Raw genomic sequence first — 13,327 nt, forward strand, 5'->3', positions numbered from 1 at the left:
AAGATTCAAAATTGCAGTACTCTGTCCTTTGTCTTGGACCCCTTTTCCTTTATACTGATACTCACCCAGGTCCTAATGACAATAGTGGGTTTAACCCTGTTCTTCTAATACTTTCGCTCCTTTCTTGGCCACGGAAGGGGCGCCCCAACACTTTTGCTTCAGAGCCACAAGCCTGTACAGCAACAGTCGAAGCGTGGATGTGACGGGTCAGTGGGCCAGCGGGCAGGTCAGTCCACCTCCACCGCGGCCACCACTGCCTCAAAACCTTCTTAGTCCGGTCTTTCAGGCCCATCAAACGCCAGTGGGCGGCAGAATTAGCCATCACCCCCCCCACTGGTGCACCATCACTTAGGACAGGTGGGATTTACAGTAGTCCGAAGGGGCTACTCCCTCCCCTTCGAGACTACCCCTCCAGCCATCCCACCCCAGTACCACCCCATATCGGGGGATTATTTGGCACTTCTTCGGCAGGAAGTCGCAGCCCTCTTGGCCAAGGGGGCCATTGAGCTCATTCCTGCACCAGAAGTAGGACGTGGTTGTTATTCCCACTACTTTCTGGTGCCCAAGAAGGACATGGGCCTGCTTCTTATCTTGGACCTCAGGGACGTCAATCACCTCCTCCGGAAGGAGAAGTTTAAGATGTTAACTGTGGCTCAGGTTTTGTCTGCTCTCGACCCTGGAGACTGAATGGTAGCATTGGACCTGCAGGACTCGTATTTCCACATTCCCGTCCTGCCGTCCCACAGGCGTTACCTGCTGATCACGGTAGGCCACGAGCACTTTAAGTTTACCGTGCTCCCCTTTGGCCTTACCAGCGCCCCTCGGGTGTTCATGAAAGTGATGGCGGTGGACGCAGCTCATCTGCGCAGATCAGGGGTTCCAGTCTTCCCCTATCTCGACGACTGGCTGTTACAGGTGAGCTCGTCCCGGACAGTCATCGCCCATCTCCAGACTACGGCCCACCTCCTGCATTTGCTGGGGTTCTCTATCAATGTGCCGAAGTCGCATCTGACTCCCTCTCAGAAGCTCCTCTTCATCGGAGCGGTTCGGGATACAACGCACTTTTGGGCCTTTCCTCCCGAACTGCGAGTCCAGGATATTCAGGCTATGATTCCGATCTTTCAGCCTCTATCCTGGGTTTCGGTCAGGATGCCCCTGAGGCTGCTGGGCCTCCTGGCCTCCTGAATCCCGCTGGTCACTCATGCCAGATGGCATATGCGGGCTCTGCTGTGAGACCTGAAGTTCCAGTGGGCCCAGCATCGGGGGAGCCTATCCGATTACGTCCAAATCTCGGAGGGCACTGCACAACAGCTGCAGTGGTGGCTCACAAACCGGCATTGGATCAATGGCAGATCCCTCTCCCTTCCACAACCGGAGCACACAGCGGTGACAAATGCGTCCCTCTTGGGATAAAAGGGCCACATGGGAGAGGCGGAGATCAGAGACTTCTGGTCTCCAGTGGAGTCCAGGCTCCATATCAACCTTCTGGAGCTTCGGCGATCCGACTTGCACTGAAGGCATTCCTTACCTCTGATAAGGGGAGAGTAGTGCAGTTCAAGTTCAAGTTCAGGAATTTATATAGCGCACCACTCACCCAGAGGGTCTCAAGGCGCTTGGGGGAGGGTGTGTGCATTACTCATCGAATAGCCAGGTTTTTAGCTGCTTTCTGAAGGAGAGATGGTTCTGTGTCAGGCTGAGGTGGGTGGGGAGAGAATTCCAGGTTTTGGCCGCTAGGTAGGAAAAGGATCTTCCTCCCATGGTGGATCTATGGATGCGCGGAATTGCGGCGAGGGCTTGATTGGATGATCGTAGTTGGCGGGTGGGTGTGTAGAAGGACAGTCGTGTGTTGAGATTCGGGACCTAGGTCGTAGAGGGCCTTGTGTGCGTGGGTGAGGAGACGGAACGTTATTCTCTTGTTGACGGGGAGCCAATGAAGGTCTTTCAGGTGACTGGAAATGTGAGCTTGACGGGGGATGTCCAATATGGGTCTGGCTGATGCGTTTTAGATGCGTTGGAGTTTTTTCTGTAGTTTGGCTGTGGTTCCGTCGTAGAGGGTATTTCCATAATCCAGTCGGCTAGTGACCAGTGCGTGGGTGACTGTCTTTCTTGTTTCGGTGGGGATCCAACGGAAGATTTTTTTGAGCATGCGAAGGATGTTGAAGCATGAAGATGAGACGGCGTTGACTTGTCTGGTCATCGAGAGGGAGGAGTCTAGGATAAAGCCTAGGTTACGTGCGTGATCTGTAGGTATGGGTGCTGTACCCAGGGCCGGTGGCCACCATGAGTCGTCCCAGACAGAGGGGGATGATCCTAAGATGAGGACTTCCGTTTTGTCCGAGTTTAGTTTTAAACAGCTGTTCCTCATCCATTCGGCTACTTCTTTCATTCCTTCGAGAAGATTGGTTTTGGCGGTGTTTGGGTCTTTGGTGAGGGAGAGGATCAGCTGGGTGTCGTCTGCGTGGGAGATGATGTTGATGTTGTGTTGTCGCGCGATGGATGCGAGGGGACTCATGTAAACGTTGAAGAGGGTGGGACTCAGAGATGATCCTTGTGGTACGCCGCAGATGACTTCGGTGGCCTCTGATTTGAATGGGGGGAGGCGGACTTTCTGGGTTCTCCCGGCTAGGAACGAGATGATCCAGTCCAGAGCTTTTCCTTGTATTCCGACGTTGCTGAGGCGTTGTATGAGGGTGCTATGACAAACTGTGTCGAAGGCGGCGGAGAGGTCAAGTAGGATGAGGGCAACTGTTTCTCCGTTGTCCAGTAGCGTTCGTATGTCGTCTGTGGCTGCGATGAGGGCGGTTTCGGTGCTGTGTTTGGCTCGGAAGCCGGACTGTGAGGGGTCGAGGGAATTGTTGGATTCAAGGAAGACGGCGAGCTGACTGTTGACGGCTTTCTCAATGACTTTGGCAGGGAATGGGAGGAGTGAGATGGGGCGGTAGTTCTTAAGTTTGGAGGGGTCTGCTGTGGGTTTCTTCAGAAGGGCGCTGAGTTCGGCATGTTTCCAGCTTTCTGGGAAGGTAGTGGAGTTGAAGGAACAGTTGATGACATCGCGGAGATGGGGTGCGATGATGGAGTCTGCTTTGTTGAAAATGTGGTGGGGACATGGGTCGGTTGGTGATCCTGAGTGGATGGAGTTCATCAGGCGGATGGTGTCTTCAGTAGTGATTGGGTTCCAGGCGCAAAGGTTGTGAGGGTGCTGTTTTGGTTCGGAGGTGGGTGGAGTGGACTGTTCTTCGGATTGGTTTTCAAAGCTGTTATGTATATCGGCGATTTTGTTGTGGAAGAAGGAGGATAAAGAGTCGCAGAGGTCTTGGGAAGGAGTAATGTCGTTGGTGCCGGTGGTGGGGTTGGTAAATTCTTTGACGATGTTGAATAGTTCCTTGCTGTTGTGGGCGTTGTTGTCGAGTCGATCTTTGAATGCTGATTTCTTGGTGGATCGGATCAATTGGTGGTGTTTGCGGGTGGCGTCCTTGAAGGTGGTCAGGTTGTCAGTGGTTGGGTTTTTTCTCCAGGTTTTCTCGAGAGTACGACATAACTTCTTGGATTTCTTAAGGTCATCGTTGAACCGGGGGGCCTTTTTGCTACCTTGTTTGATCTGGTGGTTTTTCAGGGGTGCTAATTCGTCAGCGCTGTGGGTGATCCATTGTGTGAGTTTGGTGGCAGCTTGGTTTGGGTCCGATGGTATGGCAGGAGGGTTTAGGTTAAGCGTTGTGAAGAGTTGGTTGGTGGTGATTTTGTTCCAGTTTCTTCGAGGAATAGGTTGTGGGGGGTTGTGGGTTGAGGTCTTTTTGTAGCTGAAGTGAACGCAGCTGTGGTCCGTCCAATGGAGAGTTGTGGTGTGATCGAAGGAGATGTGTTTGCTGGAGGTGAAGATCGGGTCGAGCTTGTGTCCGGCAAGGTGGGTGGGGGTGTCAACAAGTTGTTTGAGTCCGAGATTGGCCAGGTTGTCCAGAAGGGTGGTGGTGTTGCTGTCGTTTATATTTTCCAGGTGGAAGTTGAGGTCTCCCAGTAGAATGTAGTTCTCGGAGGAGAGAGCATGTGGGCTGATGAAGTCCGTGATGTCTTCGTTGAATTGTGTGCGGGTTCCTGTTGGTCTGTAGATGAGGGTGCCTCTAAGTGTGGTCCTGGGGTCGGTGTGGATCTGGAAGTGAAGGTGTTCTGCGGTAGCGAGGTTATTGTCAGAGCTGGTCGTGATTCGGATGCTGTTCTTATGGACGATGGCGATGCCTCCTCCTGTTTGGTTGGTGCGGTCTTTTCGGATGATCTTGTAATCGTCCGGGATGGCTATGGCGATGTCGGGTGCTGATGAGGCGTTCATCCAGGTTTCTGTAAGGAAGGCGACGTCCGGCGATGCAGTGTCGAGTAGGTCCCAGAGTTCAGTGGCGTGTCTGTGGACCGAGCGGGTGTTGAGCAGGATTCACTTCAGATGGTTAGGGTCGGAGCTGTGTTTGGAGTTTGTGGAATTAGTGTGGGTCTTGATGCAGGCGAACTTGCAGGAGTGGCAGGCGAAGGGTCCATGGGTGTGTCCTGGGGCAGCTTCGCAACATTGTGGTGTGCGTCCGGGGTTAAGGGCAAAGAGGGTGGCGGCGTCATACGTTATGCGGGCGGGGTGGGTTTTACGGGGGTCTGGCGCTAGGCGCGGTCCAGGCGCGGACGGGCGCAGACGGGCTTACCTTTGGCGCACCTTCGGCGCGCATGGGGCGCGACCGCTGCGCGTGAACGCTGCGCGCGTAGACATCTGTCATAAGTGGATAGTGGAGGGGGAGGGGCGAGGGAGGATCAGCTGGGAGGCGGGAGCGGGGCGGAAATCCGGGTAGGGGGGCACAGCAACAACAACAAAATGGCCGCAAGCCGAAAACAAAACCGGATTGGGGTATAAACAATGCGATTCCAATGGCAGTGGCACCGGTACAGTCAAGCACAATGGTTTCTACAGGCAGCACAGCACAGTTCAAACGATTATACAAGCGCACTTTGGTAATCTAGCGCTACGGTATAATTATTATGCTCAGCAGTTCGTAAACAGACAAACAGGCAATCTAGCGCTGCGATATTCAGCAGGCAATAGCGATTATGGGAGCAAGGCAATGCCGAATTGACAGACAATGAAAGCAGGCACTCAGGAAATCTAGCGCTGCTATAATCAAGGCAATAGCGAATATGGGAGCAAAGGCGAGGTGGCAGATAGCAGTCTAGCGGTGAAGCGCTACGATACCAGGCGTCCTGTAGGGCAGGGAGCTGCGTAAGGAGCGACCGCTGCTGATGGAATCAGGGCGGTCACAGCGCAACAAGCGGGAGAGTGGCCTAACAGTATCAGTGGGAGGGAGGATCAGCTGGGAGGCGGGAGCGGGGCGGAGATCCGGGTAGGGGGGCACAACAACAAAATGGCCGCAAGCCGAAAACGAAACCGGATTGGGGTATAAACAACGCGATTCCAATGGCAGTGGCACCGGTACAGTCAAGCACAATGGTTTCTACAGGCAGCACAGCACAGTTCAAACGATTATACAAGCGCACTTTGGTAATCTAGCGCTACGGTATAATTATTATGCTCAGCAGTTCGTAAACAGACAAACAGGCAATCTAGCGCTGCGATATTCAGCAGGCAATAGCGATTATGGGAGCAAGGCAATGCCGAATTGACAGACAATGAAAGCAGGCACTCAGGCAATCTAGCGCTGCTATAATCAAGGCAATAGCGAATATGGGAGCAAAGGCGAGGTGGCAGATAGCAGTTTAGCGGTGAGCGCTACGATACCAGGCGTCCTGTAGGGCAGGGAGCTGCGTGAGGAGCGGACGCTGCTGATGGAATCAGGGCGGTCACAGACAACACCACTGCCATGTGGTACTGCAACAAACAGGGCGTGGTGGGGTCGTGGACCCTATGTCAGGAGGCCCCGCGCCTCTGGACATGGCTGGAACATCAGGGCATTTCCCTGGTGGTTCAGCACCTGGCAGGTTCACTGAACACCAGGGCGGACGAACTCAGCCGCAGGTGCGTAATGGATCACGAATGGCGTCTTCACTCGGACGTCACGTAAGGTCTTGTTCAACAGCGGGGAGAGCCTTGGTTAGATCTGTTCGCCACCGAAGAGAATGCGCAATGTCAGTAGTTCTGCTCGTTGGAATTTCCAAGGTGGCACTCGCTAAGCAACGCTTTTCATCACGAGTGGAGTTGCAGTCTGTTGTACGCCTTTCCGCCTATACCACTTCTGCCCAGAGTGCTGAAGAAGATCAGGCGCGACCGGGCCCAAGTTATTCTTGTGGCCCTGGACTGGGATCGAAGAGTTTCGTATCTTGAGCTACTCGGTACGACCATCGATCCCCCGATCCGTCTGCCTCTTTGGGAGGATCTTCTGTCGCAGCAGCAGGGGACGGTCCTCCACCCGAACCTGTCCAGTCTCCGCCTCTTTGCGTGGAGATTGCGCGGCGGCTGTTGATTCCTTTCGACTTGCCTCCTGAAGTCTGTGATGTCTTTCTGGCAGCCAGGCGTCCCTCCACTAAGTTGGTATATGCCTGCAGGTGGAATAAGTGTGTGGAATGGTGCACAGCAAAGGCTGTTGATCCCCTTTCAGCCCCTCTTTCAGAACTCCTGTTCCTTCTTTCTTTGGCCCAGCAGGGTTCTGCTCTGGGCACTATCAAGGGCTACCTTTCTGCTATTTCACCCTTTCTTAGGCTTCCTGATCAGCCCTCTTTTCAAGTCCCCTGCTGTAAATAGATTCTACCAAAGACATTACTCATATTTTCCCTCCTATTCCCTTCTCAATGCCACAGTAGGACTTGAACCTGGTTCTTACATACTTGATGTGGGCTCCCTTTGAGACTCTTCACAACTGTCCTCTTCGTCTATTAACTTTGAAGACTGCTTTCCTGGTTGCCATCACCTCTGCCAGTAGAGTGAGTGAGCTCCAGGCTCTCTTGTAAACCTCCTTTTCTGTCTGTCCATCCGGACAAGGTTGCGCTTAGAACACTTCCATCCTTTCTGCCAAAGGTTGTCACTGCCTTTCACATTGGGCAGACCATCACTTTGCCCACCTTCTTTCTTCCTCCGCACCCTTCTGGGTGGATGACCAGCTCTTTGTTGGATACGTAGGTGCCAAGAAAGGTCAGGACGTACACAAGCGGACTATCTCCCGTTGGGTCGTCTTGTGTATTAAAGCCTGTTATTCTCTGGCGAAGAAGGAGCCTCCGGTGGGGCTGCGTGCCCATTCCACCAGGGCGACGGCAGCCACTACGGCATTGGGACGTGGTGTCCCCTTACAAGACATCTATCAGGCAGCTACGTGGGCCTCGTTGCACACTTTTACTAAGCACTATTGCCTGGAGAGCCAAGTCTGAAGAGACCGCTTCTTTGGCCGTTCTGTTCTCCGGGACTGCCTATTGTGATCTTGGTTCTCAGACCCACCACCGGGGTTGGTATTGCTGGGGTATCTATTCTAAGGTAAGGAATCTATCACTATGTGTTTCTTTCAGATGAACATGTACTTACCTTCGGTAACGATATATCCGTAAGAAACATTAGTTAGTGATAGATACCTTACTGCCCCACCCATCCTCCCTGTTATGCGCACTGATTTCTAGGGTTAAGGTCATCCCTTTCAGGGCCCTAATTTCAATGCACCAGTGGTCGGAATCTTGCATGGCTCTGCGTTCCTGGCGCGGAAAGTTGTGTACAGAACTGACGTCAGCGCACAAGGGCTAAGTAACTGCTGCGATGTCATCTCGGCAACCACAACGCCTGAAGTGGAGCCGCACGACACCACCTTCCGACGCGCAGGGGTTCTGCTGACAAAAACTTTCCGGATCCAGTCTGACGTTTGGGGGTAATTTTAAGGTAAGGAATCTGTCACTAAATAATTTTTCTTATAGATATATTGTTACTGAAGGTAAGTAACTTGTTCATTAGGTGAGTACTAACAGCTCTATTTGTGGTAGTGTGGGCTAGCAATTAGGCTTATCCAGAGGGTGTGTTAAGCATTTATTGTATTAACTCAATAAAGACTGATGGCACACGCTCAGAGACTGAATCCAGACCAATTGGGTAAGTGTAAAAAACGTGTACTCATGTTTAATTTTAGAACAAAGTAGAACTTGGCACTGGTAAATAAAATATTCTCTCAAATGCAAGACTTCACAATGCAGTTGTGGTTGAATTTGCAGTAGTTACAGGTTGGTATTGATTCAAAAATCAGTTTACAATACACAAGAATTACTTTTAGAATACTTTTCAGTTACTTTTAGATTACTTGAGGTAGCCGAGGTGGAATGCCTAGATACCACACATAAGGATCCCACAATACAAGGTAGGTAATACTTTACTTGGTTTTAGTTATAGTTACTGTTTTCCTCGTACAAAACAACAGTGCAACATTTTTAGGCCCAAAATCTCATAATATAGATTCCTATGGGAGAAAAATGGTCATCGGTTTCACAGGTAAGTAAGCGTCTTACAAGTGGGAGTTTTGGGGGGGTTAGGACCAAGGTCTATCTAGAGCTACACCACCAGCGGCACTTGGGCAGCCGGGTGCGGAGTGCAGGGGCCCTAGGTAAGCCAGTGGAGCTAAGGGGGCCTTCGGTTAGGGGCTGCTTACGAGCAGGCCACTCGGGTGCGGGAGCAAAGCTCTTGGTGTTAAGGTCAGCGCTGCAGGGGCCAGCAATCAGCACAGGAGCTGCACCACCAGTGGCACTGGGCGGACAGGTGCAGGGTGCCAAGGAGACTTTGGTGACCCTTTGATTCTCAATGGAGACCTTTGGTTTGGCAAAGTTGCTGCAGAATTAATCAGGGAGACTTCCTGAAGGCGATCACTGGCTGGAGAGGCAAGTTGGACACTTGGGGGGGGGGGGGGGGGGGGGGGATGCCTGGACACCGTTGGGTGGCCCACCCAAGGCCAGGGGCGTTTTGTGCAGGGTTGTCTTAGGGTTGTCTTCGGGGTGTCTGCTGGCGTCGGGTTTTCTTACCAGCTCCGTTCGGGGAGACCCTTCAGGTTGAGGCTGCAGGTGTTGTCTTGAGGCTTGAAGGAGGTTGGGGATCACCAGATCCCAGCTCAGGATCTCTGCGAAGTCCTCCTCATGGTTTTGGGCCACTCAAACCCAGGCCGTGGGTGTCGGATGCAGAGTCGCCAGAATTCGGATTCTGGTCTTGGAGTCTTTGTTGAGCAAATCCAGTGCTCACGGGAGACAGTATCTGTAAGGTGAGAGCAGGGTAGGTCCTCCAGGCTCTGAGGGTTGCTGGCTGATGGACACGCCAGGTTCTTCGCTGTAGGCAGGTCGGAGACTGAACAGGTTGGTAGAGCTGGGGCCAAAGCAGTAGGTGTCCTCTTCTTTCTGGGTCAGTTCGGCTCTTTGTTCCTTCTTCTTTCTTCCTCAAATCTGTGGGGGCAAGGTTCAGGGTGGCCCCTAAATGCTAGATTAGGGGCGTTAAAAGGGGTGGGGTGCTGATCAGGTTCAAATGGTCCCTTCCTTGAGGTGGGTACACCCCCTATTATGTCACCCTCCAGTGGGAGGGGGCATGAGCCTCTTCCTGATTGGTTGGGCCCCCTCATCTTCATCGTAGAAGGATTGAGAGAAGTGCTTCACTTTCGCCTCCCCCGCCTGAGGGTTGTGGTTGGCAAAGGTGGGGGTACACCTCTCCTCATAACTTGGTTTTGCCGCTAATTCTCCCGACCACAAGGGGCGCCAGAACAGGTGGTAGACCATTGCAGGGGGCAACAAAAGGCAGGGACAGCTCACAAAGGTGGCAGGCCTCTGAAGCTTCCCATTCATGGACCAAGCCCATCCATGACACCTCTACCCAGGATGGGCCTAGTTTCTGGACCCAGAGAGCTGAGGCTCTCTACCCAGGGGTCCAGAAACCTTTCTGGGGTTGGTAAATGGCGGGCAGCCATTCAGGAACCAGACCAGGGCTGGGCGTTTTTCAGAGGGCCATCTCTAATTTCAACCCACATTGGCATCAGTGTGAGTTTAATCTTCTGAGAAGTTTGCTACCAAACTTCACAGGTTTTACTTAAGCCATTATGGAGCTGTGAAGTTCATAATGGCCACTCCCTGACCAAATACTATTCATGGTTTTACTACACTTAAAATGTCTAAGAATGAACTTATACACTGTAGGGGTGCAGGGGTCATGCCATTGTACCCTCACCTGAGGCTAGTGCACCCTGCTAGAGGGGTGGCTTACCTGGGCACCAGGCAGTGGATTGTAGGCATGGCACACAGGGATGTGTGCCATGTCGACTCTTCACTTTTCTCTGCACCAAAACACGCAGCCTGCAATGGCAGTGTGTGGGTTTTAAGGTACCGGGCCTCTAAGGGTAGCACAATAGGTGCTGCAGCTCTTAGAGACCTTCCCTGGTCACAGTGCACTTGGAACCCATGGTACCTTTTACTATGGGCTTACCTGTGGCCAGAGGTGTGCCAATTGTGGGTACAAAGGTACAGTTGTGGGAACGAACACAGGCCCTGGGAGCCTGATTGGCAGGGACCCAGGACACATCAAGTCCGGTTGTATCAGATGTCGGGCATAAAGTGGGGGGGGGGGGTAACCATGCAAAAAGGGGCACTTTCCCACATCCCTCATATAGGAAGTCATAATAGTCCAAAAATATTTGGCCATGCCTTCCATTGTCCCTTACATTTCACCCGTACGGTACCAGGGTCTTTTATACCAAATATACGTTTTTGGTTTTTTTTCTTGGCCATCCAGGCCATGAAGTGTTCCATTTTCTCACTCTCTTCAAGCACCCGACAATTGCCTGCGCAGCTATTAAGGATTTCCTTCACCTGAAAGAAATCCTTCATTGCTTCTCTCTTTTCCTGCCATAGACACCGAGACTAAGAAGACTGCTTGGCCAGAGCATTACAATATGCCTCGTCGGCCGCAATCTGTAAGCTATCTTGCTTTTCTTTGTCTTTCTTTGAACGACCGAGATGGAACTCATGGACCCTCGAATTGAGGCCTTAAATGCCTCACAAGCGATAGCACCTTTTGCTGTGTGGGGCATTTATAGAGGAAAAATGTTCGATCTCTGTTGATAGGGTTGAACATAACATTTCTGGCTCAACATTAGTTTAAATCTCTGCAAAGTCGATGGCGTTTTACCTGAGACCTTATTAACTTGCAGGTAAGGTCTCAGGGAAGTTTCATGGTAAATTGGCCAGGAGCGTTTTCTTTTTACTCGTGTTTGATGGGTTACATTAAAACTGTCAAGGGAGCGTTTTTATTGTTATAAGTATGTGTTTAGAACCCTTAGCAGTACCTTGGCAATGCTTTTCTAAAGATTCACATGACTTTGAGAATGCAGCTATTTCTAAATGTGGGGTTGTAGTCTAATGCTGAAGAAAGTATGTATTTCTTTGTGCATTGCTGTCTAATGAGTGTACCGAGATTCCCCACTGAAGTGTGAAAGACAGTTTTGGCTTATTCCTACATGTATTTGCATTTGACATTTGCACGGATATTTTCATAAACTGTGTGTACCTAATACTTAAAGCCGTGGACAGGCTTTGTCCTGACTCGTTTCATGATGGCTTCCCATTATTCAAGAGTGGGATACAAGAAATGATTCGTAATCCTCATTATGTTTTTTTCAGAATTTTGCATCCATGCTCTTTGTGTTTTTCCTTTCCAGTCTCTAATGAAGAGGGGGTAAAAAGGTGCCCTAATTAAGGAAGTGCTATATTCAAACCCAATTGTTCTCTTCCAGACATGCACAGGAAGTCGTTGAACATGTGGCATTGGCAAACCTGATTGCGAGCGCGTTAGCGCTTTTTTTTAGGCACTCTTGCTTATATTTAGATTCGAGAAACATTTCGCAAGTGTTACCAGCAATACGCACTTAAGAACTCCTTAATTCTGACAGAGGGTTGCGTGAGTGCGAAAAGTAAAGTGTACATATCTGCTAAATGGTTCGCCACTGAGCTATTTTGTATATTCGAATTTACTTTTTGGAATGCGAATTTCGGCTCTCCCTTACGCTAAAGAGAAACCGCAGTATTCCAGGCCTTATTGAAGGCTTGTTTGACAATTTTTTTAAAGGCTTGTGGGACATTGTCGCAACGGTATAGAGGAAAGAGGTTGCCCTTTTTTGTGGTTTAGCCCTTCTCTGAAACCGGGGATATTGTAACACCTTGTTACTGTACAAAATCACGAAAAATAAAGGTGGAATCTGCGTTTTTGTGCGAGGTTTTATGAGATGCCGATTTTTAGGTTTCAATGCCATATGATACAATTGTTGACTTACTGTTAAATATATTGTTCTGATTGTCATGCCCGCTCCCTGCCTCTCTCATTTGCACACCAAATAATGTATTTATTGCATGGCTTGGTTTGTTCTACTCACTGTGGAATTGCTTTCTATCAGGTTTGCTTAAGCATACTTAACACGTGGCATGGAAGGCCTGAAGAAAAGTGGAACCCCCAGACGTCAAGCTTTTTGCAAGTAAGCTGCCAGTTCTTTCTTCCTCGCTCCTACCACCGCTGTAGAAATGGTAATATCGGGTAATCATTGGTTTTAGAGATATGTATTTAAAATAATGACCAATCTTGGCTTGCTACGTATAAACAAATTGGAATTATTTTAAAGACTTAAATGCACAGCAGAGCTTTTATCTTCTTTGCTATGGTTTGCACTTGCCTGCAGTTTCAAGGTGTGCGTTTGAAGGATGATTGGTGGAAGGTTCTTTCATTAGAAGTTATGGGAGATATTTTTTTTAATTCATAGGAGTCGCTTTTTTTTTTTAAAGGGGGTCGTTTTTTAGAACTGGAATTATGCAAGCAGTTTGTGTCATTTACTAGCATAGTGTTTGCAAATGAAATCCCTTTTGGTAATGAACAGTGCGTTTGCTTTTCCAGTTCACAACAGTCATCTGTTAACAATGCTTATGTATGTTCTGTATCTAAGTTGACCACTGTTGAACCCTTATAAAGCGTGTGCCGCCATCTTTTCCATTGTGATCATCTGTATAGGAGGAAGACATTGTCTGAGGTAGGAAAGAGTCTTTGGTTAAAAGTGCTATACATGAGCCAGAGTGTTACGGTAGCACAAGTAACACCGTCTGGGACTCTTGTATCATTTAGCCATTTGTCATAGGTCCAGAAATCTGAAACTGAGTTATGGTCGTTGCCAGTCACATGATTCAGAGCCCCTTGCAGACTACCCAGGATCAGTTCCAGGATCTGCTACCCAGAGGATCCGTTGAAACACCAATGGTGGCTCTCTTTCTAGAACTTTGAAACGCATTAGCATCCACAAAGCTAGTTTCTGGATACTTTGTGCGCACATGCCATTACTCTGCTCCATTTCCGAGCACTCGGAAGCAGCATTCC

At 50.2% G+C, this 13,327-nt stretch overlaps 1 protein-coding gene across 4 annotated transcripts in view; it reads left to right on the forward strand.

Moving 5' to 3' along the window:
• BIRC6 (baculoviral IAP repeat containing 6) overlaps positions 1 to 13,327 on the forward strand; it is a 2,208,279-nt gene that overhangs the window by 2,108,158 nt on the left and 86,794 nt on the right. For all 4 annotated transcript variants that reach the window (XM_078648748.1, XM_078648749.1, XM_078648751.1 and 1 more), the window contains one exon: positions 12,363 to 12,440. In XM_078648748.1, coding sequence (XP_078504874.1) covers positions 12,363 to 12,440 — 78 coding nt within the window. The remainder of the gene's footprint in view (positions 1 to 12,362; positions 12,441 to 13,327) is intronic.

The sequence above is a fragment of the Lissotriton helveticus genome, chromosome 6 (assembly GCF_964261635.1).
Source record: "Lissotriton helveticus chromosome 6, aLisHel1.1, whole genome shotgun sequence".
NCBI lineage: Eukaryota > Metazoa > Chordata > Amphibia > Caudata > Salamandridae > Lissotriton > Lissotriton helveticus.